The sequence below is a fragment of the Thermobia domestica genome, chromosome 16 (assembly GCF_964235325.1).
Source record: "Thermobia domestica chromosome 16, izTheDome1.hap1.1, whole genome shotgun sequence".
Classification (NCBI taxonomy): domain Eukaryota; kingdom Metazoa; phylum Arthropoda; class Insecta; order Zygentoma; family Lepismatidae; genus Thermobia; species Thermobia domestica.
Genome location: NC_137469.1, coordinates 132,613,119 through 132,641,090, shown reverse-complemented (window position 1 = coordinate 132,641,090; position 27,972 = coordinate 132,613,119). Strand labels below are relative to the sequence as shown.

The 27,972-nt window shown below is 34.1% G+C and overlaps 1 protein-coding gene across 2 annotated transcripts in view; it reads right to left on the bottom strand.

Annotated features, from left to right (window-relative positions):
• Positions 1–1,021: 1,021 nt before the first annotated feature.
• The window catches only part of LOC145673424 (gamma-interferon-inducible lysosomal thiol reductase-like protein), a 44,274-nt gene continuing 17,323 nt past the window's right edge, over positions 1,022–27,972 (bottom strand). For both annotated transcript variants that reach the window (XM_081743118.1, XM_081743119.1), the window contains exons 4-6: positions 23,461–23,607; positions 18,431–18,493; positions 1,022–14,748 (exon numbers count right to left, since the gene is read on the bottom strand). In XM_081743118.1, the coding sequence (XP_081599244.1) occupies positions 14,710–14,748; positions 18,431–18,493; positions 23,461–23,607 (249 nt within the window). In that variant the 3' untranslated portion in view covers positions 1,022–14,709. The remainder of the gene's footprint in view (positions 14,749–18,430; positions 18,494–23,460; positions 23,608–27,972) is intronic.

Sequence of the window (27,972 nt, the reverse complement as noted above, 5' to 3'; positions counted from 1 at the left end):
TTTGACACACGACTGTTCATTTATGTATGAAAATTCTTGGATAGCAATTATACCTAGAAAAGTACCCTAGGTACTTTGATCAGTACCTGTACCTGTACCTAGGTACATTGGCCAGCTAGTACCTAATAACTGTACCTAGGTAAAATTTTTGTCAGTCCTTGTATCTATACCTAGGTACAAAAATGAGTACCTAACCCAACACTGGTGAAGACCTAAGTGAAATTCCACCAATATGTGGTTGATTCTCCGTGTGATAAATCATGAAATCCACATCATTCTTAACTTTTGTACATGAATGTAATAAAGTTTTATAATGTTCCTCAGCGTCTGTCATTGCCTTTCAGTATTATATAGGCCCAAGCTCACTTCCTAATCCCCGAACTTTGTATAACTTTTTTTTTTCAAGTCAGTCAGTCTGTTTTCCAAGGCAAGGAACCAATACAATACTATCAAACAGGAGTACACCATGGAGTTATAATAGACAAGTAGTTCAAACTGATGGAGTTATACTAATAATGGAAAAGTATGAATGGAAATAATTTAATTCCGGCGAAGTTCGCTCCACATCTTATCTTATACAGCGCATATCGTTTCTATCCAACGTGGTAACGTCTCGTCGGTCCTGGGCACTTGACCACCTGGCAAGGAACTGGATGAGGTGTTTATACTCTGAAAGACAATAGTTTTTCTTTTTCTTTTGACGTTATTATAATTACATAATTATTTCTGATTTAATATTTCTTGTTTCCGACAATGAATCGACATTAATATGTTCTTTAACTTTCAAATACTATCGTAACAGTGTAATAAATAATAGTATAAAAAATACATAATATGTAATGCAAAAAAAAAAAAAAAAAAAATATCAGAGATAAAATTTTGAAATAAATTCATTTATTTAACATTCATATATATATATATATATATATATATATATATATATATATATATATATATATATATATATATATATATATATATATATGTATATATATATATATATATATATATATATATATGTATATATTCAATCTCAGTACATGACATACTGTTACACTTTTAACTAATTATTCGAACCTGCAACAAATGAAATAATAATATCGTCTTCAATGACAACAATTGGCAAGAAAAACAAACAAAATGTTATACATCTAAATAATAATAATCATTTAATATAACCAATTTTCTTAACAAATGCTGATTATTGTATGAACAGTAGAACACACATACTTGCCAGCCTTCCTTTGATTTATAACTTAAAAAACAGTATACATAACAAGTCATCATCTATTTCCAGTCACACTTAAAATAATCTTCCTACTTTATTCACTCACCATCCAGGCAAAATACTTCCACCATGACTGTATATACACATAGAGTATTCTGAAGCAACACTGACAAACTTTGGGAACCGATTCCTTACAAGAAAATAAAAAAACAATGGAGATTACTATTGGTACTATAACCTATTCATTTCTCATCATCACCGTCTCCTTTGGCTTAGCCGGCATAACCATGGGACGCAAAACTTGATTTCGTTTCATTTTTTCGACCTTGATCCGCCGTTCTCGAGTAATGCCTTCCAACCCCCTCTACTTTTTTATAATCTAATAAAAAGTGGGTGGGGTTGGAAGGCATTACTCGAGAACGGCGGATCAAGGTCAGAAAAATGAAACGAAATCTTCAAATTTTACGTCCCATGGTTATGCCGGTTAGGCTAAAGGAGGCGGTGGTGATGAGAAATGAATGAAATGAAGTGGGAGGAAACGGCAGAACCCCAAAAAAACCCACGTTCACAGTGTTTATCCACCACAAAGCTCACTTGGCGCGAGCTGGGATCGAACCGTACACCAGAAGTGAACACTCTACCACTGAGCCACCGCGGCCTGGATCAAAGTCGGGTAACAAGTCTTGTTGGTTATATTGAATCGTAGATTTCGTTAATATACCACTGGATGGGGAGGAGAAACGATTATAGATGGAGTCTCGAAACGTAAGAGACTATTCATGAAATCATCTACAAGCGAATGTCCACATCCATTGATGTACTCATGGGATCTACGCTCAAAATAATTACTACGTCCTTTTCTTTTTCTTCAATTGTATCTGTTTTTTTATAGTTCAAATAAATTTTCGGCGGCTCTGCGTTAGTCTACTTTTTTTTTTTTTTTTTTTTTTTTTTTTTTTTTTTTTTTTTTTTTTAGTGTGTGTTTCAGTGTCAAGAAGTTCGTCGGCGTTGTTTCCGAATACACTGTATATAAGTATTTAAATATAATTAGTAAATATTAATATCAAAGTAAATTGTTTGAAATGATTATACAAGAATTTAAAACAAATAAAACGTCAAGATTATCATTATTACTATTATTTTGAAATACAATTACAACATACCAACTGCGTGAATTAAAAGCAAGTGCTGGTGTTTGAAAAAGTTTATTATAAAATTGTTCATTTCATGGAGATTAATGAATGTACTACTACCTCTTGACGAATTGGTTATTCTTATATTTGGTACGATAGTATCCTATTGGGATAACATGCGGATCGAATCACACCTTAAATTGTAAGATCTAACTCACTCATTCTATGGATTAAGGCAGTAATGATCAAATAACGGGCCGCGAATAAAATAATAATAAGAAGAAGAAGAATGATTCTCTTTCTAACTTCATGCGTAACAAGGAGAACGTAGTTGGATATCACAATATACCTGAACTGAGTTTTCACTTTTAACTGTCAAAATGTTTTATTTAACCTTTTGATTACTAAGCCTATTTTACAAGGTAAAGCCGTTGGTGTCAGCCCGTTTTTAGGAAAATCAGATTTCATGTAGTTACATTCAAATATTCGTGGTTTTACCTGGCGTAGATATGAAACAAGAAGCAGGGTACGCAGAATAAATTAGAAAATGTACGACTTCCGCATATTGAGCGAACTATCGCCTCAGGGAACGTGGAGGTGAGGGAAGGAAAATCGTCCCTAAGTATGGTCCTTATTTTGTCCTGCTCCGTAGTGCGTTATAAATTGGCTGTCACTGGTTTAAGGAATTATCCTCATCCAAGTTAATCAAATTATATTACCCGCTTTCCTGAAATACAGTGTTTCTTACTTTTCGCTTTGTGCAAAGGTCTTCTTACCAATAGTTTCTCAAACTCCCTCATGGCCAAGCGGTTAGTGTACAAACCTTTGGCATGGGAGAACCTGCTTCGATTCCCGGAGGGAACTCATGTGGTTCGGATAAGCTTCAGGTCCACGTCGCATATAGCCTAGCAACTCAAATGGACGATCATAGATCAACCAACGGTTTTTCAACTAAAGCACCCCACGTGTATTCCCCATGCAAGCGACGGGTCTGTCTATTTTGTGAGGAGGAGTCGTCAAGGGCTACTTCTAGCCGAGACTCAGCATAGACTCTATATATATAAATACATATATGATGAAATGTACTACGCAATATATTATATTAGGAGCGGGGTAGGGTGGACGTGCACACATGCTTGAGATACTATCACCAAGACCAAAGAGGAATAAGGATAGGCCTAACGCCCCATACATTCTCTCACCACGTCCGCCATAAAATGTAATGCTGCAACACAAAATGAATTTAATGGGCACTAGTAACTGCTTCTGATGCAATACGTTTATGCTACAAAATACATATACAGTTAAATAATTGTTTTCTTTACAATCATTGCATATGAAAGAAACATGGTATTAAGAACATTCAAAAAAAAAAAAAAAAAAAAAAAAAAAAAAAAAATGTTGCATACATTTCTAGACGCAATTTTTCGGAACTACATTAAGCTACTTCGTCCCGATAAAATGACAATAGACTTCCTGAAATATTTTCACTACTTATTTTTTGGTTAAAAAGTAAATGATTGGAACGTTACGCTACTTCCATACTCACTGAAGTTGTCTCCAGTCGAAAAGAGCTGACACCATCAATGAAATCCAAAACTTTATATTCCAATCGTATTAAGGAAATATCTCCAGATTACTTTCCTATGTCAGGGAGAAGTAGAAAAGGCAAGCAGCTAATCTATTGGATTTATCCTACTTAATGCAGAGTAAAGAAAATTCGTTCTTATTTTAATTATCCAAGTCCTAAACATACAGCGTGGACTCTGTACACATCGACGTTGAGAATCATGCGTCAGAAATATTGATGATACGGTTGAAAAGGAGAAACAAGAACCTAACGCGAACTGTGTTGTGACATCAAAGCATTACAAAGCTTTAAAAAGGACATTATTTCGTTGTCACAATTAACCCTTTAGGAACCAGAAAAAAATAGACGTCCTAAAAAGTCATCCAAGCATATGACTGAGTATTAAATGACAGATTAAATGCAAATGAAGTTTATAAATCAGACTCGTTTTCTCCGTTCATATATTGTACTTATATACCACACCCGTCCTCAACGGAACGATCAGCTGTGTTTATATGCCACGCCCGTCACGAAAGGGTTAATATTTGATACAGCAGCAGCCGACTCCGAGAACATTTTAAAGAAACTTCGCATTATTGCCTGTATTGAATTCATAATAATTCCATAAACTTTCGGATAAATTAACATTTCCTAGTGCACGAAATAGCACTGATGGATGTCCACGTATTACCTAAATATTTTCACATTTATAAAATAAAAAAAAGATACATTGTAATATCAACTAAAGGCAAAGTGAGATCATTTATTGATGGGTACATGAAATTATATTTTTAAAAACTGAAATATTTGCTTGTGAGAAATAAGTTCCAAACTTGCCAATTTTTGAGAAAATTTATAGATGCAACTCGAAAAAATAATTCTAATGTCATCATTTCATTTTACAATAAAATTTCGTATTCATTCCACAGGAGGGAAAAAACGTAAACATTATTTCTACTTACACAAATAAATTTACAGTTCTCTAAAACAATAATAATACAAAAAAATTAGTTATTGACACTTGAAGAACTACTGACTGAAATTTAGAAAATATTTGTTCTTATGTATAACTGGTTGTGCATTGCAATTGCTTGTTCGCTTAAGTTTTATATATTGGTATCATTAAAATTTCATCCACGCTAATGCTCGTATAAGTAAATACTTTTCCCAAGATGGAAGGTTCCGGAAAATTCAGTTGTGTAGACACAAGTTTAATTAGTTATGGTTTAGTTTTCCTTTTACGTTCTGACAGAGAATGCAAACTTTTTAATGATTACGAATTTTCAAAATAATCTTGAATATTTTGATTTTTGATATTTCCTCTAAGCTGACAATTTCCCAGAATTTTCTTTGATTTGTAGCAAATTCTGTTTTTCTTCTTTCTTTCTTTTTAACTTGCTTACCTATATCATATCACGTTGAATTAATAGATCTGTGTGTCACAACTATTTATTTATTTTTTAACAGTGAAGATGAATAAATAACTTAGCTATAAATTTGCTAGTACCTGCTTAGCTTCAGTTTCACTACCTATGATCGACGTACAAAAAATGACATTTTCTTCCAAGACGTAACACATTTTCGATTTTCTTCTTTGCGAAAAGGAATTCTATGGAAGAAATGCTTCTGTACGATTACATTGTTATTGTATAATTGTAGTACATTAAGCATACATTCTGCCGCTTATTTATACAGGAGAGCTCACATATAGCAGCCCCAGCGTAACCATGCCGCTCTTTACATTCTGCTGCTTATTTATACAGGGTGGCCCATATACAAATAGCCCAGCGTAACCATGCCGCTCTGTACATTCTGCTACTTCTTTATAGAGGATAGCCCACATACAAGTAGCTCATCATAACCATGCCGCTCTTTATACAGGGTGGCCCACATACAAGTAGCCCAGCGTAACCATGCTTCTTTTTATGTGGGCTACTTTTACAAGCAGCTTCCTGACAATTGCCTTCACTACGCTGGATCTCAACCGAAATATCTTGTCATCATCATAGTAAATCAACATCAGATTATACATACCGAAAGAAAAATATATTTTATATATCTCTCACTTTGTTTTCCAAACATTATCTCACGCATAATAAAAAAATATACATTATTAGAGTTTAACGGAAAAAATATCCAAATATGAGATATATATATAGGGCCTCCCAGGCGTCTCGGGATAGACGGGATTGTCCCGAATTCACATCATCTATTTCCCCCAAAATTGTTCGAGACTCAAAATATTCCAGTTTCTCTCCAAAACTTAAGTAAATAACGATATTTAAAAAATACTTTTCTTAGTCCTTGACACTTAACTAACACAAAAATTTACTCTCTGCCTCTCAATTTTGGTGACTTGATCTATTACTTAATTCTGATATTTCAGCAAAGAACAAAGAAGAATAACTATGACTACAGTGTTAAATTTTCCATAGTGTGTCCCAGTTTTTAGTCTGAAACTCTGGGAATCCTCGACATGTACTAATCGATAGATCAAATTGAACTAACTAACTCTATGGCCTATGGAACCTACAAGTTCAATCCCGCGTTCACAAAAGCTCTCCACTGACTTCTATCCTTAGCCATCTACCTTCTTATTCCTATTTCTGCGAGATCCATCTTAATACTGTCCTCCCATCTACGCTTAGGTAATCCTAGTGGTTGCTTTCTGATTGGACTTCCAGCTAAAACTTTGAAAGCGTTCCTAGTTTTTTTCATTCTGGCTACATGATCTGCCAACCCGAGCCTCCTAGATTTGATGATCCTAACAATGTTTTGTAAATGGTACAACTTATGTAGTTCCTCATTATGAAACTGCCCCCATTTCCCATTCCTGTTTCTCTTGGGTCCGAATATTCGTCTCAGGATATTGTTCTCAAGTACTTTTAGTCTACGTTCTTTTATCACAGTAAGCGATCATGTTTCTCAACCATACAGAACACCAGGCATGATTATCGTTTCAAATATTTTACGATTCAAGTTCCTCGACAGAATTCGCGATGACAAAAGCTTTTGAACGGAATAATAACACGAATTTCCTGCTTTTGGTTCGCAATTGATTTCTTCGTGAATATGGCTTTAGCCTGTTAATATTGATCCTGTTATTTGAAAGATCTTATTGAGCTGAACACAATATGTGTGAGTGTAAAAGTTGATGAGTAGCTTTCGAGAAAATCAATTAACTTGTAAACCTAAAAATTAACGTTGTACGAGAACCATGATACTTATTGAAGTGAAACTAACAGTGAAAAAAATGTTCGTTATTAAGCTTTTCATTACGACAATGAAACGGAATCTAAAATGATCGTTAACTCTTACCTTTTAATCTCTGTTTAACTAAAATATTGTCCAAAGATAAGATAGATCACATCGAGCTGAACAAAATGGCATGACTGACGCTACATGTGCATGCATAATTTTCGAGAAAATACTAAGAAACGAAATTTTGTTGCGCTAAAAAGTATAGTTTGCTGCCAATAATAACTGACAGTTCTTATTTTACTGGAGGAAACAGTTATTTATTTATTTATGTATTATACGAGGGTGATTCAGAAAGTAATTCCTCCAAGCCCACTATTTGACCAATAGTACTGCAAATATTCTGAAGTGTTCATCATTAATGCAATGATGTTTAAGCTATAGAATGTCTCCTGTTTCGCCTTCCTATCTCTTCTCATTTCAGATTAATAGAGCAATCTATGACATCTAGTGGTGACGTCCGGTTGAAACAGCGGGCTGCTGACGGTGGAAGGTTGTGCGCCCAGGAACATTCATCGCCGGCGACGAGTTGTGGATACATCATTACCACCCGGAAATGAAGCGTTAGTCAATGGAGTACCGCCACCCGTCCTCTCCTCAAAAAAGTCCCATCTGCTGGCAAAGTGCTGTTGACATTCTGTCTCATCCAGCCTATAGTCCGCATCTTGCGCCCTGCGACTTTGGCTCTTCCCGAGACTTAAGGATCACCTTACGGGCCATCGTTCAGTTGTGACGCGGAGGTGAAAGCGGCAGTTCGGCAATGGTATCGCCAGCAGCCACCACATTCTTCACCGACGGCATGAAAAACATTGTTTCGCGTTGACGCACGTGTGTTGTTCTAATTAGGACTATATTGAAAAAGGATGCCACCATTTGTAGCTGACATTGCAAGCTTTCCACTGAGACATGTATCGCTGCTATCTGTCAAACAGAAATAAAGGTATCACCTTGAAAGCATTACTTTCTGAATCACATTTGTACATAAAACATGCACTGTTAAATAGAAGATTGTATCTATTGTTGTTAATGGTGACACATGTACTTCTTTACATACACACTACTTGTAAATCAAGGAATTCAGTTCTTATGGTATACATATCAACAATGAAAACTCAGTAACAATATAAGCACATTTTAAACAAAAACGACTTAATTCTACACACAGTTATACACAATCACTACTAAACGAATCCCGCAAAAAAATCTTAATATATCATTATTCTAAATAACATAGAACAATACAAAAGATAGTATACTATGTAAAATACCTCAATATTATGTTATAAATAAAATTTGGAAGCTCACACTATTAGGCTTCATAAATGCAGCTGGAATACATATTTACAATACTGCGTAATAACTACACAATATATATCCACAATCACAGCCACAATGGAAAGAATAAAGAAGGTATTTCTGTTAGATATGGTATACAATAAAGTAAAATGTGTCATCTTAATTTGGAAATGAATTCATGAAACTGTATAGACAGTAAGAGATTACAAATGAAAAAGTTGTGTATACATTCTTTCTTTTAGCTCACGTGTTTGTCTTAAATATGAACAGAATGTATTTTAACATATGTATGTACACAGGTTCACATCGTAAGTAAGTGGAAATTCATAAATATCGCTGTGGGAAGAGTGTGTCACATATGCAGACTGACACGAAAAGCAATCTGGTGCAAATGCATCATATTGTACGTATACCTACCAAATCTAACTGACAAACCACAATCCTTTCGCAATTCGTGTTTCTTTCACAAACAATCATGGAAAAGATATAATGAAGTAGTTATTTTGCATTTTAACAGACTTCAAGAACTGCAAGTCTACGGGCGACCTGTACTTTTATACATATAGTATATACCAATAACTAAGATTACCTCTAGAATAGCTTGACTCATTTTGATGAAACATTCATTTTTTTACCACACACTAGAGCAAAAACTGTAACACTTTAAACTGGCTTTGCTCCGAGTTTAAGTTTATCCCACAAATGATTGAAAAGTAAGTTAAGAAAAGGTTCGTATTTTGATTTTCGGACTACTCAACAGTATAACAATAAATATGTGTGTGTGTGTGTGTGTTTCCATACGCAGTAAACATATACTTCTTATTTTTTTACATGCAACAGCGTATTAACGAAATTCGTTGGCAAAAATCTTACATAAAGGAGAACTAGAAAGGCCTTCTTCGTTACAAACAACTCAAAATATTTCTTCTCTATATTAATAATATTTTTTACAATAGTTCCGTTGTCTCCAAAATACTAAATCGATCCTTTTTTATTACGTATGTACTTTAACCTACATGTATATATTCACATCAAGGCTGATACTTTTACTACTGTTAGAAGGATATTCGTTGCATTAACCTTATTAATAACGACAACTGTTAATAGAACCAGTATTTCCAGCAGGATTTGAACCTGTAACTATTGAATCTAACATTGTCAGCACCTACCAATATGATTAAGATCTCCTGCAGTATTGGTTCTATTTCTCTTTAATTTTCGTCGTAGCATATTTTTTCGTGAAGTTAAAGAGTAATAGAAAAAAAATCGCTCATTTATTTCACTTGTATCAATTCCAAATACACGAACTTTTACAAATATTTCCAAAATTGCCATCGATATTACCATTACGGGATGTTTATTAATATATGTTTGTACTCCACTTGCGATATAAAATCAGTGCGTCAAATTAAATAATTTACGGAAATACTGGTAAATCTGTAACATAAAGCAGATATTCCTATCCAGAAATTAAGTACAAAAAAATAAGTATGATGAAGATGACATTAGAAATGAAACAACAATAAAAATGAAATACAATGACCTTTACAGGATGACAGACTAAACAGAAAGATGCAAGCAACCATTAATAAATTGTACTATAATTAATCCTAATAAATTTCCGATAGTAAAGAAACGCATACATTAATTTACTTTGAAACTTTGAAAACACACACACCATAAATTCAACTCTATACATTTCAAGCACATATATATATCTCTCGTCACAAACCAAGGACCATTCCTAAGTGCGAAACATAAGCTAGAAGCTCTTTTTCGTGACATGTACTCCTTAAAATTATGAAATTCGAATTAACAAGAAAAACAATAAATATTTCTCGAACACTGACTTAACGCTTACTACACTTCGATTGACAATCATGTTATATGTCTTCTTTACATAAACCAATAATTATGTCAATCCATTTAGAAAGAACTGCTCGTAATACACGTATATAATATAGTATGAATAAACAAGAAGTATCAGTTACCTATAGTTCCGAAACGTTATTTCTGTTTCATCTAAACTTTTCGTCAAGGTATAGAATAGATCTTTCTTTTCATGAAACAACTAAGTATTACATGAATATGAATTCAGTATACTTAACAATTAGTTTTCAAGAATCTTACATGAATGACAACGATGGACTTCATTATACTCCTTCAACACCTACACATAATGAAAAGCTTCGTCTTCACAAATATTTTATACATTTTATTCGCCTTAGGTTTTTTTCCATGCAAAATATCAAAATTTGCACTAAGTTATTGAGATGTTAGAGACATTACAAACTGTGCCGGATTATCTTTATATTAAAATGTAACTAAGGTTGCTTTCTTTTCAACAATAGATTTTCTGATTGTTGGGGATACGGTGGATGTCTCAGGATAAAAGGTGATGTTACTTAACAGCAACTAATATGTACATATGTGTCAGAAAATGATACAACTAAAAAAATGATCCTTCAAAAAAAAAAAAAAAAAAAAAAAATCTTGTACTTATTCATACTTACTTACAACTCAAAATAAAAAAGAAATTTGTTTTATCAAAGGGCAGGAGATCCCTTAATTTCATAAACAACGAATTCTTATAAGCAATGCATAACTTTACGTTGTGTGTCCTTCAACGGTGTTTATTCTTAGAATATTTATTTTATCCAGGATTGCTACAGAATTTCTTATAGTTATTAGACCGTTTCAAAACAATTCACAAGTGGCAACCATTGCAAATATTTGGTGTCAGCTCCAAGGTTCAATCTTCATAGATTACTAATTAAACTGTAAGTATCCTATATGGATCATGCTTGTATGAATTGAAATCAGTACATAATGCTCATTATTTCATATATTCCTTGCATTCACTATATTCAGTTCAATAAATTTACAGAATCTTCTGTATTAGAATAAGTTCAATTCAAATTCCACACCAATGGATACCTGCTTAAATATATACAGATGGAGCATACAACTAATGGAGAAGATTAACTGGGTCGAATGAAATACCAACGAGGAAGCGCTGGAACAAAGGGGAAAAAAAAGTTTAAAAAGAGGAAGAGATACAGATATACTGCTCGGGACATTGTGAAGGAACTGTGTCCTGAAGGACGTGACAGTGACTAATGTAGAAGAATAAAGAGAAAGGAGGAAAAGAATCTACAATTAATGAACGGTATTGAAACGAATAATTATTACATCAAGACAAAAAGCTTAGTTGCGGACCACACTACGAGAAACTTCTCAGTTTGCGCCGCCAAAATTCCGCCAGGAAATATACAAATAAAATGCAGTATACAGTTGTTGCTGTTTGTCATCTGTCGATTCGTCTCTCTATCTCTCTCTGTATGTTTGTCTTCATGCTCCACAAAAGTCTCCACTGATCAGTCCAAACAATAAAATGCGGTTAGATATGACAATCTTGAGAAGTCGCATTCATTCAGTCAGTTATGCAATTCGTGGTTACGTAATTGAAAGAAAGATTACTAAGAACTGCTCATATGGACACTATCACCGATGAAAAACTGATACACTATGTTATGAAGGAAAAAAAATCCTTCGCTTTGACCTCTTACGGATCGCAGATATTCACAGCAGATGGTAGACAATAAGACAGTTTTTGTTAGCTAGTAAAAAGGAAACTGTTTCCAGAGTAGTAAAAATACATAGGCTGAATTAATATATTAAGAATTGGACCGTACACATGCGTTAAAGAGCACAGAACAATTAAGTAGTCGAAGGAGTAATTGTGTTCTCCACAATAACATAAACGGGAGGGCGCTCCAACATGATGTTATTTAACATCAGAAAATTACACACACAAATTTTTGAATTTTTTTTTCATAGATGATGGGACTGGGGGCCCTAATGTTGGGCCCTGAGCGATGTCAATTCTGTTTCTTTTATCCTGACAGAATTTTGACGTTGAATTACATATTCCTTTGGTGAAGCCAGACAAATAATTATTCTTCACTTTAAGTAAAAACTTCTAAATGTGGAGGATTAGAAAAATTAATAGTGCGATATTTCTGATAGGTCTTCATTTTCTTTTTTCCTTTCTTTCTTAAATAACAGTAACAACGAACATTGTGAGAAGTTTGAGAACAAGGCCATTCAACCCTACAAAATGCTATTAAATGAACAAATATTCGTTTCCAACACTTTTCCTGTGGTGAACAAATTTATAAAAAAACGCCTCGTGAGTTCCAATATGACTATATGATTAGTGTACGCGTTTTTGGCGAGGAAAGCCCTGGTTTGATTCCTGGCCGGAGCCCGTTCGGATCCCACGTTAACCAGTGACATCTATGTGGATGTCATGAAAATGTATCTCTTATTAAAGATTGTATTAATCCTGGAGGTGATGAAATTTGTTAGTGGATGCAAGGCAAGACTTAGTTCAACTATTTCTCCTTAGGTAACAGTATCTTATTGATAAAAAAAGACAAGAAAAAAAGTATTGTCTGAGTAGATGGCAGGCCTACAACACACATATGTTTGTTTTGACGATAAACAGATCGGAAAAGGAAAAACTTTGTCTTTGATCTCCGACCAGTGCTGCAAATCTGACGCAGCATAAAATGCCTTCAGAACTTCAGAATTTACCTTTTTTAGTCCAAATGTTCCACAATGCAAATAACTGTTTTTATCAATAATGTGAATGCTCTCCTCGTGCACACACAATAACTATACCTTATATAATGGTCTAAACAGTCTTTTAACAGTAAATGGAACCAATATTACAGAACGTACATAGGAAAATGACACTATGTAATGCAAAGGATTAAGCTGTAGATCCTCGTCTCATACAGTCTCGCGGCTGAAGAGGACGCCGAACTCTAATCCAAGAAACTAACGAAAACATCTGGATATAGTTATTGCTAATAGTTGCTATAGGGTACATAGTGAGTAACTAAAATATCTCCTAAATTTCACCTTGTTTCCATGAGATTAAAAGGTCCTTCAAGCTGTTTCGATGGTCGCTGACATTTTTGTGAATGACTCTTCTCTTCGTTCCTAAACTGTTAAGTGTGGGTCAGATTCCTACTTTTCTGCGGAACCTTTCTGAGAGAAGAAAATTTAAACGAAATCCTCACTTTCTAAATTGTGAGCTCGGAATCTTCCAAATTGAAAATTTGATGGTGTTCTCACTATTCGAAGGTTTTCTGAATTTTTTTTTTTTTTTTTTAAATCACTTATCAACATGTTGGAGAAGAAATCATGAATTTAAACTAAAATCCGTAAAAATTAAAATTTGATTCAGATTTGCGTTTTCAAGTTCCATCAATGAGCTGACGAAAACACCCCTCGTGATACTGTTAAAAAAGCTTGTGTTTTCTTGAAAAATCAGCCCAGTATAGCAGTAAATGAGAGGCATTCATAAAGATGTCAGAGAGTACAGAACATTTCAAAAGAAATTTTAATTCCCTGGATACAAAGTAAGACTGTTTACATTTCAACTACCTGGAAACAATTGTTGGTTCGTTTAACAGTATTTTGTAGATACAATTTGCCTTAATTTCTAAATTTTTGATGTTCTTTATTGTCTTTAAGTTATTTCACTATATATATATATACAGGGTGGTCAAACTTTCAATGGAAGAATTCAACTATTTACATTGGGTAGTGTCATACGAACTTTTTGCTTGATCATATAACTCATATTGAAGTTACGTTGATACTTTAGTTTAAAAAACAAAATCGTTATTCGATATCACATTCTAAATTCGTAATGGATGTCTTACAGAACTTGTCGACTTATTTAAGGGTTTTTTGTTCATTGATTTCGATTATTTATGTACAACAGTCTACTGCTGTCATTGAACATAGAATACAAAGCTATATTTTAATAATAATTTTAAAAAAGAAGACTAAGGAAGACACATATTAATTAGCGACAACCCAAACATAACTACTGTCGTTCATCTTTTTAAAAACACCACTAAACATACGAAATCTCACAGTACCATATTTTACATTTTTTCCATGTGATGTTCATACATATATACAGACATAATCTTTCTAAATCAATTTCAATTTGATATATACACTCGTAGTTTCTTCATTGTTATGCAACATAATTTCAACAAAAGAAAAAAATGCTAATTAGTTTCACATACCCACTACACAATAACACAAATCCTTCAAAAAATTAAATAAAAAAATATATATATTCCATTTTATTATTATTATTTCACACCGCGTCCAACAACAACTAAAGATCTCCTTCCTCATCGCCATTTCCAGTTGCATTCTGATGGTGTGGATTTCTGAAAGACAAAAACGTGTAATGGAAACGTATTCATATTAAACAAAATAATTGTAGTAATGTGTGCAAATACGTGGATGATTCAGAAAGTAATGCCTTCAAGCCCACTACTTAGTCAATAGCATTGTAAACATTCTGAACTCTTTATCATTAATGCACTGATGCTTAAGGTATAGAATTTCACTTGTTACACCTTCCCATCTTTTCTCGTTCCAGAGTAATGGAGCAATCCATGGCATCCAGTAGTGACGTCCGGTTGAAACAGCGGGCTGTCATTGAACTTCTGACTGCAGAAGGCTGTACGCCCAGAAACATACATCGCTGGCGATGAGTAGTGGATACATCATTACGACCGGAAACGAAACATCAGTCGATGGAGTACCGCCACACGTTCTCTCATCCTCCAAAAAAATTCAAAGTTGTCCCATTTGCTGGCAAAGTGTTCTTGACATTCTGTCTCATCCTGCCTATAGTCTGGATCTTGTGCCCTGCGAGTTTTGGCTCTTCCACAAACTTAAGGATCACCTTAAGGGCCAACGCTACAGTCGTGACGCGGAGGTGGAAGCAACAGTTCGGCAATTGTGTCTCCTGCATCCACCACAATTCTTCGCCGACGGCATGAAAAACTTTGTTTTGTGTTGGCGCAAGTGTGTTGTCAAGGGGAATTATGTTGAAAAATGATGCCACCATTTGTAGCTGACATTGTATTTTTCCTGATACCTCTATCGGTGCTATCTATCAAACACAAACAAAGATATCACCTTGGAGGGATTACTTTCTGAATCACCCTCGTACAACAAATAACTATAAATACAGTAGTATAGATTACGAGCAATAGTCACAATAGCACGTAAAAGATAAAGTTTATATTCACCGCTATAAATCAGAAAACAGTAGCACTCTCGAGATCGTGGACGTGAAGTGATTTCTGTACTTCGAATAATTGCTTTCATTCTTTCACCTTTCCCACATACAGCGGTAAGTATGAAGCTTTATCTTTTACTTCCTACTGTCACTATCAATACAGTTTGTAGGATTTATATATAGATTTAAAAAATCTTATCATCAGGGAGTTTCTCCCGAGTTTCCTGTTTGCTTAAGGATAGCCAGCCATACAGCAGTTGTTTTCAGTGTCTACTATTCCTTCTTATCTCAAAAGAGAACTTCTGGAGACAGAATGGGAAAGTATGTTACAATCTTCTGTTAATAAGAATCGTGCTGAAGTGCTTCATATATATTGGTAGAATTACTGATTTCCTATATCATAAGTCGATGAACTTCTGCTAATTTAATGAAAAAGGGTTTCATTTTGTTTATAGGAGAGAGCAAATATTGTTACCTGTGTGGTGGTGCGTCTTTATTTATTTATTTTAAAAGGATATTTCGCAAGTCTAAACCTCCGGATCACTTTCTGAACCGTTTAGTTCATGTTTCTTCTCTTGTGTTCGGTAAAAAGGATAACTTCAGCACTTTAGTTTGAAATCCTATAGATTTGTACGCCTTTTTTTAAGATTTCATAACTGTACACATCGAACAAATTATGAACATCTCCCTATCTTATCTTACTTTGCAACAACAGTGCTCTCATATCCACTATCATTGTACTAGAGGGAAGTTTTTCGAAGTGTATTCACTCGAATGATGTGGAAATTTCGGTACAATAACAGTATGTATAACATTGTATTGTTTGCTATATGATGTATTCCCATTGCTCATCTAAGCTTCCTTTATCTAGGTTTAATTTACGGTCCTTGGTCCTGGTAATAGAAGATTCGTATACTTGTCTTTCTATAAGCGAAAAGACTTTATGCAAAACCGTTTGTTTTGTGGAACGCATAGATTCACTTAGGTGTTTTGACAGTCCTGAAACCGCTTCATTATTGTCCTTAAAGTCTTTATTAATCTTTTGGATTGAAGTTTTAATGTTTCTTTTCGTCATACCTATGCAGGTTTGATCACAAGTACATACAACCTGTAAATGCCAGAAATTACTTCTGCGTCTACGTAGTAACTTTTGTATCCTGTTAAAAATATTAAAACTATATATATGGTATAAAACTATTAAAACTATAAACTATGTATGTATGTATGCCACCACATTTTTGCATAATTTCTTGCATTCTGTAGGAAAATCCTGATTGAAAGAGATTATCTATTTTTCTGCTTTTTGCTTTATGCTTTTCTGTTTTTTATTTTTTTTTTATTTTGACGTTTGTCCTATTTTGTTAAATAGAGATGAAGGGGAGAAAATAGAACAGGTGACTAGTTTTCGATATCTAGGCAGTATTATTAGTGATGATATGAAATGCGAACGTGAAATAAAAGCAAAGATAGGAATGGAAAAAAGTTAGGACGAAGAGAATACTACTTTGTGGGACCCTCAACAGAGTTGAGAAAAAGACTCATAAAATGCCTCGTATGGAGTATTGTACTGTATGGGTCAGAAACATGGACATTACACAAAAGTGATGGAAAGTGACTCGAAGCTTTCGAAATGTGAGCGTGGAAAAGAATGGAGAGAATTAGCTAGGTCGAGCGGAAAACGAAATGAAATGAAATGGAATCTTTTAAGTTTTACGTCCCACGTTACGCTGGCTAGGCTAAAGGAGACGGTGATAATCAGAAATGAATGAAATGGTAGAATGAAGAAAGTGGGAGGAAACGGGAGAACCTCGAGAACACCCACGCACGGCGTTTGTCCACCACAAAGCTCACTTGGTGCGAGCTGGGATCGAACCAAAGACCTCATGCACCTGAGGTCGAGCAGAAAATAAATGAGAAGGACTTGGTGGAGGACGAAAGAACAATTTTAGATATTATTAAGAAGAGGAAGAGAAAGTGATTTGGTCACTGGATAAGAACGAACTGATCATGAGGGACGTGCTAGAGGGTATGGTGGCAGGAAAGAGAGGGAGGAGGCAAAGGAGATTACAATTAATGGACGATATCAAAATAGAAATGTAGTACGTGATGACGAAGAGGTTAGAAGACCGTGGAGCACGGAAGCTTCTCAGTTGCGGCAACTGGCCTGCCAATAATGGCAGAATACCTAGGATGATGATGTCCTATTTTGTAAATGTCTACAGCTTTTTATTTCCATTTACCTAACGATTGTTTATTATAAACACTTTGGGTACCGACTTTATATACAAAGACTAGTTGATTGTTAATATTCTGGTTTCTTGATACTAATTTGTAAACTTTGAAGAAGAAATTCAAACATTAGAGTTAATTATTGTGGAACGCGCCGATATTTCTATAGAATTCTGTTTTCTGTACATATTCGTGAAATCTCTTGTCTTGTCTAGAAAATTAATCTTAGTATTATTTTAAGTTTTATGGTAAACTTAATTTTGGGGTGAATATTTTTAAATTCAATAGGTACATTTTATAGAGCTTTATCCTCTTTGTAGACCAGAACGAAATCATCTGTGTATCTATTGTATCTTACGAAACTGACTTTTTCTTGTTATAGAATTTCCTTTTGTAATGACTGATTACAATATTATAATTGCTTTGATGTACTAATTCTATTTAGTTTTTATTATCTACTAATTATTATTATTTGACTTAATTGGTGTTACGACATGGAATGATGAACAAAATTGAAACATTATGTTCGATTACAAATACAAACGAAAAGTCCAAATGTATCATAAAGAATATAAAAAGTATAGTCTTACCTCATATTTTTTACAAACTGCATTAAACAAGTCTTTTAAAATTAAAGCTTGATCATCTTGACTCTGTGAAGAAAACGGAAAATTATGATTCAGTGATACTCAAAGAGGAACAATACTTAACGATCTACACCTAATAACAGTAAATTTACGATAAATTTATGAAAACCAAAACTTCAATAGTTCTTTTGATATTTACATTTTACGCTTTTTATCTTATCTGTTTTAATTTTAAGTTGTTGTGTTCTTTCTTTCTTTTTTTTTTCTTTTTTTCAATATGCATTATATACTAGATACAATTTTGAATAGTAGAATATCTAGTATTTGAATTCACGATGCTTCCATTCCTTTCTTCTTCTTCTTCATCATCATCATCATCATCATCATCATCATCATCATCATCATCATCATCATCATCATCATCATCATCATCATCATCATCATCATCATCATCATCATCATCATCATCATCATCATCATCATCATCATCATCATCATCATCATCATCATCATCATCATCATCATCATCATCATCATCATCATCATCATCATCATCATCATCATCATCATCATCATCATCATCATCATCATCATCATCATCATCATCATCATCATCATCATCATCATCATCATCATCATCATCATCATCATCATCATCATCATCATCATCATAATAATAATAATAATAATAATAATAATAATAATAATAATAATAATAATAATAATAATGCACTTACCGCTTCTCTATTTCTTACGAACGGAAAGCAACATTCTTAACGTATATAGTTAATATTTAAATTTATCTTCCTCTCTTAATATATATGATTGAAACAAACGAATTTCAAAACTGCATGGAATATACAGTGGAGTATCACTAACTCGGCCAATACCAGACTAAGTTCTGCCGTTTACAAAGTGACTGCTACAGAAGGTTACCCCCAATAAAAATAGTCGACTCTGAGGGAGAGGGGAAGTCATTTGTGGACTTTCCGAAGTCCATTATAGCAATTCAGCAATAGTGAAACAATGCAAAAAGAGTTACACCGTCAGCAAAACTAGTGTGGGCCTCATCATTCGATGAGGTGTCCAACAAATCAGCGATGCGAGGTCGGCCGGAAATTGTGAGGAGCCGTCTCAGCCCCCTCGAAACCCGAATATGATGCGCACTGATTGACACAGGTCACTCTCCAACGCAAGAAATTTGGCTATACGACACAGTACCTCAAAAGGGACAGTTTAATATCAGAAAGAACTTCGCATTGGAAGTGTGTCACAAAGCTCGCGGATACCGCCTCACGGAGCGCCACAGTCAGTACAGGTTAGTGAAACATATCTCGCAGGGGATAAGTGGAAATGAGTGTGTATCCTGAATGAGGATAGCTCTGCCTATGATGAGATCAGCAGAGTTCGATCCATTTTCTGTTATCAAACGAGTCAAGAGCAGTTCTAACTTAGTGCAAGGAAATTTTCTTCTAATATTTCTGGTGGTGGCGGGAGACTGCAGTCGGGGAACCATGCTACTTGTACTTTTCAATACCAATCCAACGCAGCTTACTTCCAGGAGAATGTCTTATACCCTCGGTATGACAAACACCTTTCCCACTTATACGGTGACGAAATCACAAACATAAGGATCTATGAACAAGGGCTCTAGGCATACCGCTCGATCATCCCAGGAGTTGTTCTATGCAAGGGAGGCAGAAGAGATGGGAATTCTAGTAATTCCAGTTCCGTTCACGTCCTGTGAAATCTCCGGATGACTGTCCAACGGACTACTGCAGATTCGGATTTTTCCAACAGGCACTTGCTCAACGACGTCCCCGTACCTTGCAGGGTCTTGGGAAAGTTGTCAAAGCAGTGTGGGAGACATTCCCCTTCCCACTCTACGTAGTAATTTGCTATAGAAGAAACGACGTTGTCGGGTGATCATTCGAACTCATGGCGGTCAAATACAATCAGTGGTGGAAAAAGAGGATTTATTGCCCAGGTAAGTAGTTCAAAGTCAACTATTTTTTCGGTGGACAATCTTCTGTTAACGAACGAACGAAAAAAAAAAAAAAAAAAAAAAAAACATTGGTGTGCTCGGCGCTCAGAGGCCTGTAGCGACATGTTTTCCCTCCAGCGTACGTGTTCATTATTAATATTAGTGTGACGCACAGACTGCGACGTCTACCGTATAAGATTATCTGTACTTAGCTTCGATTTACCCATACCCCAATTTTCTCCAGCAGGGATCACATAATTATGAATGGCTGTCAGTTAAAATGGGGTAGGTATCCATCCAACTGGACATGATTGCGGTATCAGTTTCTTTGTAGTCGGAAAGACTTCTACCTACCAAGTAGACAGTAAGAATTCCATTCCTGGTGAAGAATGACTTATTTTCTCATTTTATTTTTGTGTTTGCTCACCCGCTGAATCTATTCTGAGGTCATGGAGACATATCTTCCCGCCTGTAAGTCACAAGGGTCTGTCCCGAGTAGAGAGAGCAATTTCACCTTTCTTGCCTGATATGTACGCTATATATGCACAAATACAGGAATATAGTATCATACGTTAAAACAATGATTATATTAGATACTTATCTGTGGCTAGCTGGGGACTTCGTCTCTAGACTTCTGGGTTTGCTCGGCCTACGGCCTAGCACTTCTACATCCCTAATATGTTTCTAACCTTATGGGATTTCAAGATATGGCCATCTTATTATAACAAATGCAACCACCATTCTTTTTCTTCCCTTCTAAGAGAACCATAAAAAAAAAAAAAAAAAAAATACAATAAAAAAAAAAAAAACGCTTGAACATTTCTTTCATTAACAAATCTCTATTCTTAAGGAATTTCGAGATATACCCGTGGTATTTTAATAATTACAACCTCCCTTTTCCTTCCCTTCCAGGGCAAATATTAAAAAGCAGTGAAACTCGTGTCTAATCATATTAAATGAAAAGTCCAAATACCGAATTTCATGTCACTATCCTGAGATACCGAAATATGAACATCTTATTATAATAACTGTAATTCCCACTCTTTATGCTTCTCACCCCATTTTCTTCCCTTCTAGATCAAATATTAAAAAACACTGAAAGACATGTCTAATTATTTTAAATCAGTAATCCATAAACCAAATTTCATTTCTCTGACCTTCAGAGATCCCGAGATATGGACATTTTAAAATAATTGCCACCCCTCTTTCACCCCCTTGCCCGTCTAATTTCCAAAAATTCTTCCTTAGTGGGACCTTACACAACAAATCATATACCCTGTCCGAATTTCAAGTTTCTAGCTTAAAAGATTTAGCCTTAGAGTTGATCATTCAATCAGTCAGTCAGAACTTCTTTTATACAGAGATTAGGTTAATATGCAATTCATTCAGAACGTTCCACTTCTCTCTTATTTAGGGTTTAATATTACAATCCAATATGAAATTAAATCCTACATAAAAAGACGACTTATCACCAGACAAACCTACGAGGGAAAGTAAAAAATTAACAGCAATTTCCCCTTATCTCTCCTTAGACTGCCTTAATATATTATAAGATTATATTGCCGTGGTAATGCTATGAGAGTTTAAACTTAATTACTCCTTTTTTTATTATTATTATTTATTTATTGCAGAAAGAACATAGCCGCTTGGTTGACACTATGCATCATAGAAGCGTAGAAGAGAATGACCCGAGTTGTCTAGTCTAAAGGTGTGTCAAACTGAAATTCATCAGAGACATTTACCACTACACGAGAACAGTGCTCTACCGTGTAGAAGTGTGTACGAGCGGATAGAATGTTTAGAAATAGCCGAACAACCGTGACATGCGAAGAGGGAGCAGGACGTGCGTCAATTATCTACCACTTACTCAACAGCAACAATGAAGGCGACTAAGTTTTGAGCGAAACAGTCACAAGTGAGTCTCTCATGATGAGAAAATTTAGAGAGGAAGTATGGACTGGAAATATCCAAAATCACTAATGAAAAAGAAGTTCAACACTCGGAATTCCAAGAGAAAGCGTTTTTTCAGCGTATCTTACTATATGGTATACTGTTATGGGGAAATGGTAGCCATGTGAATGACGTTCTGTTGTTACAAAAAAGTGAGAATAATGACGAATGCAGAGAATACGTGTCATTGTAAACTATTATTCATACGATTAAAAATAATGACGGTAATCAATTTGTATATATACACAATGTGTTGATGTATATAAAGGGCAAAACGTCAGAAATACACTATAGGCATGACATACACTCATACAACACTAGAAATAATAGACGTGTCAACGTACCATATTTGAGATTAACAAAATCACAAAATAGCTATGAAGCCATGAGTGTGAGGTTGTATAATAAATTACCTATAGAAGTGACACAACCACCTATGGGTAGCTTCAAAAATAGGTTATATTCTTACTTAGTAAAAACACCATTTTATTCAATAGATGAGTTTTTTGAATACGATAATATTTAATTTTTGTAAGGTAATAATATTTAAGATATGTTATTGCGGTGAACTACAATAAAATTTATTATTATTATTATTATTATTATTATTATTATTATTATTATTATTATTATTATTATTATAAAGGTGGTGCCAAATATATTTAGGTCTGAAAAAGGCCTATACTGGAAGACAAGGGGCGCAAAATTAACATTTCAACAATCTGAAGCCAGCAATTCATACCTAACGGCGACATCTGTTGTTGAAGACAGTATTTTGTCGCATGATCACTGTCTTCTGTTCGTGCTTGGTGCACACTGCCAGCGGAGTAACCATATTCTCGTTGCAATAGAAAAACGAAAAATGGAATAATGAAGGTGAAACGTTTGTAGAAGGCAGTGTGCACAATACAGAATTATACACAAGTGCTGATATCTTGTATTTTCTCTCGAAGAAACATAAATTTTATCATCATTACTACTTGACTTAATTTAAAAAAAAAAAAAAAAAAAAATGTCAAATTAACGTAGAAGTTACATGTTTCACGGTATGTTAGGACAACAATTATACAGAACTCAAGAGAATTGGACACATACTTACATCATTTAACAATACTGTTGGTATAAAAGTTACAGCAGGTCGAAGACCATGAGTATTGTCACCGTGATTTTTAAGTAAGATATTACCATCTGCACTTGAAACACAATTATTTATTGAATCCCAATCTAATTTATATATCTCCGCACACTGAAAGAAAAGCAATAACATTCAATCTATAAATTATGTCAATAAATATTATACTTCTGCTATACAATTATTGCTACATTTAATGATATGTTATACTATATGAGCAGTAATTATGCTTCTGTCCAGCGAAAATGGTTATGTGTATAAATACATTAATACTATATTATTAAAGGTAAGATGCACCATGTCAATTATATCAAACTACGATCATTATTGATAAAGGGAAACACTGACACATATACACAAACAATCTAATGTGACTTTAAAGAAATAAAATTATTTACATTTCTGTTTCTTTTCGTCTGTACAAGTATTCTTTACATGAACAAACTGCTCTGTAAATACTAGAATAAGCACTAAAAGTGTTATAAATGTATCAACTAATTGTTCTTTTACCACACAGCAAGGTTACCGTAGTCCGATTTCCACGAACATGTCCTCGTTCTCGGTCTTTAAATTTGTGTGGATTCAGTACTTCGAGCAGAAAATAGCTACCCCAGGCTCGTATGTCCTCTTTTATCCAAATTTAAAATGTTTGACCACCCTGGAACTGACACAACTTTCATGTCACTTGATTTTAAGGTTATTCTGAAAGTGACGAAAAGTTCTAACGGTCATTTTAATCATTCTGTCACACTGTACTCTGCAATATGTGAAAAAACAAACATCGGTTTTGTTTCAAGCTGGGAACTTAGTCAACTTAATACATGATGGGCGAAAGTAACGCCTTACTTCAAAATATTTAAACATATGCTTCACAAAATTATGTTAAAATTTACATCAAACTTAGTTGTTTGTTTTACTTTATCACGTTCACGTATGTCTTTTTATTTGTTTCAGGTATGAGAAGTGGGTAGTCGACCAACAACTGAGAAAAAATAAAACACTGCAGCAAGATATAAAGTGTGACAGACTTGTGGTACGACGACGGTGGAAACTGAATATGGCAGATATGCTGTTTTGCATGCAAAAACTTTACAGAAAATTAATGATTACATATGGTGTAGTGAATATCGAGAGAAGTGGTAGGACCACCGTTAAAAGTTCTAAAAACAAAGTAAGAATACTGAAAGAGAAGTTCGATCCTCGTTCTTGTAAGTCCACAAGGAAAGTACCATGAGACAGTTACTCTCACCATGATGCGCATTCCCGAGAACCTCAGTATTCTTAAATTAATAGAAATGATTCTCAGCAATGTGTAGTTCAGTTAGAAGCTGCTATGTGCATGAGCTATAAAAGGAAAAATTTGTCTACATTGATTAAAACCATACAATATGGAAATACAACACACTCAAGTTATATCGAATTATATCTCACTCGAGATAATAGTAATATAGTGCCTTAGTTTGCGAAAATCAGCTTATAAAATAATACAATTAAGAATAACATAGATTCATCTGACGCCATTCTAAAAAAAAAATTAGAAAATGAGGATAATGTTCCTTATGCTAGTAAAATTAATGGTCATCTCAAGCGAATGCGAGTGTAGGATTTTTAATAGGAAATCAGTATGTAAGTAGTAAAGGAAACGAGAATTATGTGCAATTCGAAATTCTTATTTTGCTCAAAACAGATATCAAAATTTATGAGGTTTCGATAACGTAAGGACATCTTGGATTCCTAATGAACATAGTAATCCACCGGATGTTGGAAATTTTGAGGAATCAGATTCCGGGATTAGAACTATGAATGTATATGTAGGGACGTATGTCTTTGAGAAAATAAGTTGTATTTTAGACGAGAAAAGTTAACAAAGCTTGATGGAAGTGATAGTATGATAATATTTGAATTATTATGAGCAATTGATGAATTAATTATGCATTTCCAATTTTCGTTAAAAAGTATTTTGTATACTCTCTCTCAACCAAAATGACAAGATTGTCATATATTCAGGAAATATACTTAGAAATAAATCATGGATGAGATATGATCTTCTATGTTTCCAGATTTATAACACTTACTGCCTGAGGTCATTTAGTGTCAATTGCGGTGTATACACAACTAAGACCCCTGAAAATATCGATGACTTTTATAATTTAGTTAAGAGTTTTAAACACTGTGGTTTATTTCTCCTATGTCCAACGGTCAACAACTATAATGTCAATGTTTGAATACAACTACAGGTTGTACAAATGTTAACTTCTCAATCATAAATGCAAAAATCTGAATGGGAAAAAGCTAGCTATAATTTAATACGGAAAGAAAGAAAACAGGATTAAGTTTTCAAGAATCCTAGACTTTTTAAGAGTTTTCCATAGATTCAAATTTGAAGTCTGGAATATGGAAATACGCCAAATACTTAAAGACTTTCGTGAAAAAAGTAAGGTTTGGTGAAAATAAAGTAACAACGAGCGTATGGAACACATCGTAATAATCAAATTGATCATCTAGTAGTGTTCACTTCAATTTACCTTTTTTCCTACGTTCAAATGAATCACTCAGTCATCCTTTTTGGGGGACACATAATAGATTATGTCTTTTTTTTCTACAAGGTGTTCTTACATTGTCTTCCTGTGCCTCAGCAGTGGCAATTCCACATTTATCGTAAATTTTATCGATAGTAATAGTCCTCTATTTTTCCTATTGGTATCGCTATTTCTTATTTTCATCTTATACCCTATACTTACATTCTCTAAAGTTAGGGAATATATACTGAAGTCCCCTATATCACTAACAGAGTTTACTAATACGTTTCTATTTTTATTTGTGTTTCAGGTGTCCTTTCTGGTAGACTATTCTTAAGTAGCAAGTTGTCCTAGCTTGCTAATAATGAGGTACTAGTAATCTAGTATACTAAATTTATAGTTACAAAAGTTTACTTGAAGTGTGAAGTATAGTACATTGAAGAATAACGATTATTTTCTTTTTGTACTGAGATTTGTAATCAGAGCATTAAAATTTTAGGATATTTTTTTATCAGCTTGTTAATAAAAAATTACTATTTTGGACCTAGCCTTCAGTGAATGATGTATGCAAGTGGAATTTTTTTTCTTTCCTTTTTCTGAACGCATTCCAGAAGCTAACTTGATACATTACTTACCGCTAAATAGGAGTCCCCCCACTTAATCTATAGTGCCAATATCAATCCTTAGGATCTATATGCAGTACATGAGTTGGACAGATCAGATGGTGACACGGTCCGATGGAACACATACTTATGTGTGTGGTTTGATGAACATTTCACATGGGAGAAACATTGTTCTTAAATCAGAAAAAAAGTTTCGCTGTACACTGGGTTAATGTTTAAAATATCAAAAATATCTCCGGAATCGATTGCAAGAATATATTACTATGCATTCATCCACCCATATTTTTCATATGGAATCGAAACCTGGTGTGGCAACTTAAGTGTCAAGCTTAAATATAATATAGCTCCTCATTTTTCAAATATAATATAGCTCCTCATTTTTCAAAAGAAGGTAATAAGAATAATAAAAAAGGAACATTTCCTTGAGCATACAAAATCCCTATTCCATAAACTGAACATATTAAAATTAGGGAAACTATATTTTTATAGGATAAATTGCCTAATGTACACTCATGTCCAAACTTGTCGCATGTCTATAAATATGTTGTTATAGGAATATAATTTGATAACAAATTCGATCCAGTACTTCTTATAACGTTAGTATGTGTATAGTCGGCAAAAACATGTATGTGGCAAATTTCATGTCAAAAGAGCAGTAAATAAGAACAATAAAACAAACAAACAAAAAAAAAAAAAAAACTTTCTTGTTCATTTAGCAACATTTTGTTTTACTCATTCTAACTCTCATATTTATAATTCTTTTCCTATGAAATTTACCACAAAATATACATTTCCCGATTATACACATGGTACTAGTATTAAAAGTACCCTGCAAAATCATCATCAAATTACAGTAAAACCTGCCTTCAACGGACCCTTTATTAAACGGAAAACTGTCTTAAAAGGAAATATTTCATGGTCCCATGGATTTTGGAGTAAAAGATATGTAAAAGTCCCTTCATTAAGTGGAAACTGTGATATGCGGACAACGGAAAGCAAAATAAACCTTTAACGGAAAATTCTGAGTTTCAGACTACATCGTTTAGAAAATTTTTAAACATCCTGTGATAGGGTAAACATATACTGTCTGCGATAAATACTTCGTTCTTGTGTTAAATTTTTATGGGCAGTGTTGACCTTCGTCAATCACTACTCATATTCAGCTCCCACAATTTTTCGCTAGTCCTACGTAGCATGTTAGCTGTCAGTTTTCTTTGTAGGCGTACTTCTGTTCCGCTTGTGTATCAACTAGCGACAGCCAACAAAAATGAGAAGAAAACTGACAAAACAAATTTCTGGAAAAAAGGAATTGAGGTAAAGCAGAAGTTATATATCTC